Source organism: Juglans regia, chromosome 5 (genome assembly GCF_001411555.2).
Source record: "Juglans regia cultivar Chandler chromosome 5, Walnut 2.0, whole genome shotgun sequence".
NCBI lineage: Eukaryota > Viridiplantae > Streptophyta > Magnoliopsida > Fagales > Juglandaceae > Juglans > Juglans regia.
The window spans coordinates 21827222-21834554 of NC_049905.1; the positions used below are offsets into that span (position 1 = coordinate 21827222).

A 7333-nucleotide genomic window follows, 5' to 3' on the forward strand; every position below is an offset into this window, starting at 1 on the left:
TGGATGGGGCTATTTTTAGAGGTGGGAAAATCTGGTATGGGCTGCATCTTACTTGATGACCAGGGTAATGTTTTAATGGCTGCCAGCAAGCTTGAACACGAGGTTGAGGAATCATAAGTTATTAAACTAACTGCTGTTTTCAGAAGGCTACAGTTATGTTCTAGTATGGGCATTGCAAACATCCAAGTTGAATCGGATTGCTTGTTAGTAGTTGAGGCACTGCAACGTCACTCCATGGAAGACTCCCTGCTTGGGCAGTTATATAGTGAGATTAAATTACTTTCCAAGCATTTCATTGAGTGTAATTTTGTCTATGCTCATAGAGAAGGAAATAGGGCAGTGCACTGTTTAGCGCATTATGCGATTAATGTTGATGATATTGCTATGTGGTGGGATTGTATTCCAAACTTTCTTTCTCAAGTCCTTTGGCTTGATAAATGTCTGTAATCTCTTATTATTAATGGAAGTCATGTTTCTTATAAAAAAAAAAAATCTCATCTCATCTCATTATCCAAACTCCACCTTAATAATAATTTCCAACCCCTTGATATTATTCTAACATTAGGATGACATTCCAAATATCATATTTACAAAGAAGTGAACACTTTGGCAGAAAACCATGCTTAACACAGTTAGTTTCTCCTCCGGTTTTGAATTATCTAAACTCATGGTTGGTCTTTTTTCTATGATCCATGCAGTATTTCTTCCTTTCAGCATTAAACTTTTAGTCTAATCTGATTATACTAGTTTTTGTTACGAGTGTGTGTATTTATATATATATATATATATGTATATGTATATGTAAGGGGATTTTCCTCTGCTAAGCCCAAGAAACCCATGGATGAAAGAGAAGTAAGACCAAGGGCCCAGCCTAGGGTAAATATTTCCCAACTCGGACCACAGGAAAAATCCTTTGGACATAATCTGCAGGAGGAATGGTGCTACAAGGGATGAGACTTGTCTATCTGAAAGCCCCTTGAGTAGTGTCCAACCCTCAAGTGTCCACCTACATAGTAGGCGTAATATGCAGGGAAGTCTTTGATCTACTAACAAAAAAGATATCAAAGGACCATGAAAAAGACAATCTAAGAGAAGGAGGTCGGAGAACCACGCCACATTTGTGGCTCCACTACTCGGGCAACACGCCATATTAATGGCTTCATGGAGGCAGGCACGATCTGTTCCCCTCAGACTTATAGTATAAATAGCAGATCTCATGTACGAGAATATATCCCTCTAATCGCTAAAATCTTTTACTTCTTTACAAACATCCAAGAATATTTACTGACTTTGGAATCAAAGGTTACCCGACCCCTAGGCCACCCTCTCCAAGTTGCACTTCTCTTCATCTTTTGCAGGCCCATTTCCAAAAATCTGAGTTGTTAGAGTCTGGCTCAAAGGTGTGTGAAACACGACGTTAACATTTATATATATATATATATATATATATATTTATATAGAAGCCTAGTTTTGAGATTTTATGTAACCCCCTCACGCTTCTTTGTATAAAGTATTTTTTTTTGCTACAAGTAAGGGTTATCAATAAAACTAGGGTACCGTTCTATTATTTAGATTTAGTTGAATTTTTAAGGTATGTATTATATTTTGCTTTTGATTTATATGCTTATTTTAGTATATTGTATGGTGTTTGAGTTATTCTATATTTTAGTTTGATGCCTGGTTTGGATTTTATGATTATATGTAACCCACATGTATACAGATGTAATCACGGTATTCATCCGTCATAAGTAAATGCTATCAATAAAATTGGGGTACCATCCTCTTCCTAAAAACAAAAAAAACTCTGGAAGCTTAAGTTTTTAAATAATAAGTTATATATATATTGGACTATGATAACAAGCCAACGACAACCAAAGCATAGGTTCTTATTGATAGGAAATTGTATAGAGATGAATGAGATACGGTATCTATTTTGATAAAAATAATAATAATAATAAATAAATAAAATAAATATCTTGATTAGGATAATCTTGATTTGATTATCTAGACTAACGTACCCTCAGAGTTCGTTTTTGTCTTAAGATTTTCACTTTCAGATTTTTTGTTGTGATATTGATCATCTGGTACCGATCGATTAGAAAAAACCGCATGGTACTACTTGACAAATTGGATTCAGATCAAAGGCCGAGATAGAAAAATTGGGAATTAAACTACCCAATATTAATATCATGACATTCGTCCATGTTCTTATTCTAAACAGCAAAAAGCTACCAAACATTTTGATGAGTATTTTCATCCCAAAATGTATTCCGGAAAATGAGGAAAAGCCATATATATATGGTTATTTCCCATAGACTTTCATCCAACTCTGAATTATTTTGAAACCTGATATTCTTGTCAAATACGTCGATCGAGCATTGACTTGATCTTCTGATCTCTCATTCCTAATCCCGACTGCTTGTGCCGGAGCTTTCAGCTGCATCTCTGGCTTTCTTTCTCTCCTCGTCCTTTCTATACTTGATCCCACAAGCATTGCAAAGGCTCTGAAAGCAACAAAGTAAAAGAAAAAGATTGACTACCTCAGCTGGCTTCTACAGAAGCGATCAGATATAGAGAATTTAATAAAAAGATTTACATGTTCAAAAATATTAATAATATTTAGAGATATATATATATATATATATATATATAATAATTCTATTTTGTTTCTATTAATAAAAACATGTAGAAACGTCAGTGTGTTGGGTGTGTAAAAAATAAGACTTATAAAAAACATAGATTTTCTCATAAAGATCACTACTTTGTTTTTAACCATCATAAAAGAAATTAATTAATTAAATATAAATTTTATTTATAAGCCTGTGTAGATAACAGACTCTCAGTAAAATGCTTAAATGACATATTTTATTTTGAAGATAAATTTTAAATTTTAAATTTTACAAATCAAATGATGATCATATCATTTAAGTGATGTGAATTGTTTGCTCAACACGTACACTAACTTTCTTAAAAGAAAATGTTGTTCAAACAGATTTTATACATATTGTGGAGAGAGTAGTTCGAAGGAACAAAGCTAAGGAATTGGAAAAGCTATTCTTATGTGCTTGGGGTATTTGGTATAGCATAAACCAATTAATTTTTGAAAATAAGCGGATAGGTCCAGAACAAGCAATAGATCATGCTCTCTCAGTTGCAAAGGAATATGAGTGTGCAATAGCAGAACAGCAAATGGGTTCTAAACCTCATTGTGGCTGGCTCCACCCACCTGTGGGTAGTCTAAAGCTAAATGTTGATGGGGCTCTATTCATGATCAAGGTAGATCTGGTGTGGGAATGATACTATGAGATGAAACTGGGAAAGTGCTTTTTACAGCTAGTAAACCCGAGCATGAGATTATTGATCCTATGGAAGTGGAATTGCTAGCAGTACTAAGGGGCCTACAATTATGTTTGCCTTTGGGAATTCATGACCTTCAAGCGGAAAGTGATGCTCTTTCGGTTGTGCAAGAGCTTACAAAAGGGGAGGAGTCTATGTCTATTTGGGGAAGTCTAGTTCTTGAGATTAGAAATTTGTTACTAAGGTTTCCTAAAGTTGTAATACAGCATAGAGGTCGTATGGCCAATGCTGCAGCCGATTGTTTGGCTAAATATTCATGGCATCTTCATGACTTAATGGTGTGGTGGAACTCATTCCCTGAACAGGTTTCACGTATCATTGAGCATGATGCCTTGTAGTTTTTTTCAGATGAATAAAGTTAGTCTTGTCAAAAAAAAAAAAAAAAACACGTACACTAACTAGTTAGCTTGAGAATATATAGAATAACTCACCTTGGGACCAAGGGGGCCTTTGCGCCACATGGGAGTGTTATTAGTGCCACAGTTATAGTTGGTGCACCTCTTATTAGGGTCATTATAATTGGTATTGCATTGACGCCTTGAAGACGAGCTGCCATTGCCAAGCGTCCTAGAGGAGGGGTTGAGCAGTACGTACTCATTCATTTGCGGTGCTGGAGGTGGCTGGATATTGCTGTAGTAGTTGTAGGGATGATGCCCTAGCACTCCAGTTGAATTCATGTAATTAGGGTTTGCTAACCATGGATCATTAATTTTCATATGATTGGTGTGATCTGCATACATCTGTCCACCCAGCTGGTTGGTGCTGCCCATTCCATGAGAAGCCATGCCAAAAGGATATGTGTCCTGTTTAAGTGTACATATATACGTAAGATAAAAATTAAATTTCCATTAATTTTAAATAGAAAAAATTATTTGTACGCGTTCAACTTTAATACACTTACAAGCCTTTAAAAAAACTCATTTTTTTATGACGGGTCTTACTTTTTTTTTAAACTCATTTTAGATTTTTATAATGGAATAAATCAACCAAATTATTTGAAATATATATATATATATTTATATATGAGAGTTGGGACAAAATTAAGGCTCCATTATACGAAGCTTGAAATGGTTTTGTCAATGCTGTTTGCAAAACCATTAATCGAGATTCTTTGGGGAGTGTTTGCGTACTCAAAAGTAGTGAAAGTAGGAACGACAGGCCGATCACTAGGCGTTGGCCACATTACAACACCAACGTGGCCCAACATGACCATTGGGCCATAGAGAGGCCCAACAACTTACTCGCTTTTAGGTCATAATTAGAACAGCACAAGGTTTAGCATTCATGTACTTGAAAACCTAAGGTGATTGCATGATAATTTCCATATTTATGTTTTTTAATAATGTCTAAGTTATGCTACTTGCAAGACTATATGTAAACATATATACCACTTGTTCTGGATCCCGTTATATAGTCATAAAAAAGTCAAGATAGCTATACTTTTTTATATTAGTCGTATCAGGGTGTAATAAATTCTTTTCATTATATGTTATAATCATTTTTAAGTGACGACAACAAAATTTAATCGTATATGGTAGACAATAATAATTTGATAATACCACTAATTATAAACATACAAATGAATAATTCTATATACAATCGTAAAGTATGTAAATGTCGCGTAACCGTTTTGAAAAAGAGTGTGGTCTACTATTAAAAAATTAATTTTTTTCATGTGGGTCCCATGTTTTATTCAACTTTTTCAAAACGATTACGCGGCGGTTGCACAATTCACGATTACAAATATATTTTCTCATTACGTAATTAGTTTTGCTAATTAGTTTGAAAATGGAAGGCTAATCAGACTGTTCTGGCATTATTAGCTTCGTAACTGTGATAATAAACACGGCAGTGAAGGTTCATGTGAGGTTGAATCTGCCCGAAAACTCTATACGGGAAGGTATTTAAATACTGTAAGAGCCAAAATATAATGTGTCTGTCTCTCCATAATTAGACCATTCAATTCAGACAGATGATTAGAAAGGAGCTTATAAATAACACAAATAAAATGCAACAATATTCAAAAAACACTCTTAAAAAATAAACCGGATTCACAAATATTTTCAAGCTAGCTGAAAAATTCGATGCATCATCGATCCTTTTGCAATATGACCTCTAAACTACTGATTTTAGCACTTGACGCCTTAATTCAAAACTTAAGCTTTATATAATGTGTTTCATGCATGCATTTCTAAGGCATAGAATAATCGAATTGTCCTTAATTTTCCTTAATATCCTTTTATTTTTCATTGCGGAGGGTAATTCAGTTATTTCAGGCCTTAAAATAATTGTAGTGTGCAAATTACAACTCAAGTTTCGAATTAAAAAGTGCCGAAATTGTTTGTTTGGAGATCACATAGTAAAAAAGAAGAGAATTCAGAACCTAACTATAATTTATCAAATTCTTGACAAAAGGGTTGATTAAAGTATATTATGTATTATAAACGTGATCAGAACCATAGCACTAATTTGAAGCACTTTTAAGACCGACACATTATAAGAAATCAAACATTTTTCAGAGTTTAAAATCATCGCAAATATTCTTAATAATTGCTGTATTTTATCATGTTCAGCGATTTTGAAATCGCTGCATGTTCAACGAAATCAAAGCGCCACTTTTGATAATTTTTCAGATGAGAAAATATGTTCATAACTTTTTGAAAATTTTTCTTTTCCTCAAGGAAGGTGAAATTATCATAACAAAACAAAACAAACAACAATATTTAATTAATCCAACCACCACAAGAAGGTATTAGGCGCTCTAACTTTGTAACAAATATGTGTGAATTAAACAACAACTATATATAATGGCTTCTACTATATATAATGGCTTCTACGTAGGAGAAAAGAATATAGAAACGTACCGGAGTGTAAGGGCCTGCATGATTGTAGCTGAAATAGGCATGGTGAGGGTTCACAGGAGCAGGAGGATTAGCATATTGGCCGCCCAAGTTGAAAAGATTGTTCTTTTCGTGAGAGTCTTTAGGTAATCCTAGCCTGAGGGTGAGATCCACCTGGCCGCCATGGCTTCCTGATGATGGGTTGGACGGAACAAAGCTATTCATTCCCGCTGATGCCTGATGGAATGGTTGGGACGCCATTAACTTATATGGAGCTTGATTCTGAAGCAAGGGTACTGGGTTCTGAGTCAAGCTTTGAGAGCAATATTCGAGGCTGGCCTGTAAACCATGCAAAAATGATTAACAAAAAAAAAATGAAAAAGAAGAAAACTCAGAAGAATAGTACTGCGATTCTAAATTAAGGACGGTACTATATAGCAAGAGTACTAGTAGTACTGCACCCACCAACCGATCAACCTTACAGAAACAGGCACACGCGCGCGGAGAGAGAGAGAGAGAGAGAGAAGAGAGAGAGAGAGAGGATCGGAGACCATGCATGAAAGAATGAAACTGAAGTAGTACTTGATGGAAAAACAAGGGATATGACCTGGAAAGCTGACACAAACGACAAATGGACAACTCTTCTTTGAGGTAGCTAACAAAAAGACATCATTGAGAGAGAGATTCTGAACGTATATATCCCATTTGGGTTTCCGATGAAGACCGATAATCCGAGCATCGATCTAGGTTTGCAGATCAATGGATATCATTTGAAAATTCCTGATCACCGGAACAATAAGAGAGTACGGATCGAACCCCCTAGAGAGAGGGAGAGAGAGAGAGAGAGAGAGAGAGAGAGAGAGAGAGAGAGAGTTCAATCATGCATGTTCCTACCTTAGGCAAATGAGAACGTCGCGTGCCGTTAAAATGAACCTCTAAACATGGATATATATGCACAGAACAAGTTAGTTTTTTCTTATAAATAAAAAACAATTTCAATCCCTCAATGGCGCGTCAGTATGCCAGATAGAGAGATGCGCCGTAATAGATAAATTAAACCTTACTATTTAAGTTATGGATTGTGTATTCTACACACCGACTTAAAAATAAAATAATTCTATAAAAATATAAAATTA

General features: G+C 35.0%; 1 protein-coding gene across 1 annotated transcript; it reads right to left on the bottom strand.

Annotated features, from left to right (window-relative positions):
- Positions 1-2277: 2277 nt before the first annotated feature.
- LOC108994480 (GATA transcription factor 29-like) lies at positions 2278-4086 on the bottom strand. Its single transcript, XM_018969702.2, has 2 exons — positions 3789-4086; positions 2278-2504 (listed from the first exon to the last, which is right to left on the bottom strand). Exons 1-2 carry the CDS (start codon positions 4071-4073, stop codon positions 2406-2408), a joined length of 384 nt encoding a protein of 127 aa, XP_018825247.1. The 5' UTR covers positions 4074-4086; the 3' UTR covers positions 2278-2405.
- Positions 4087-7333: the final 3247 nt, after the last annotated feature.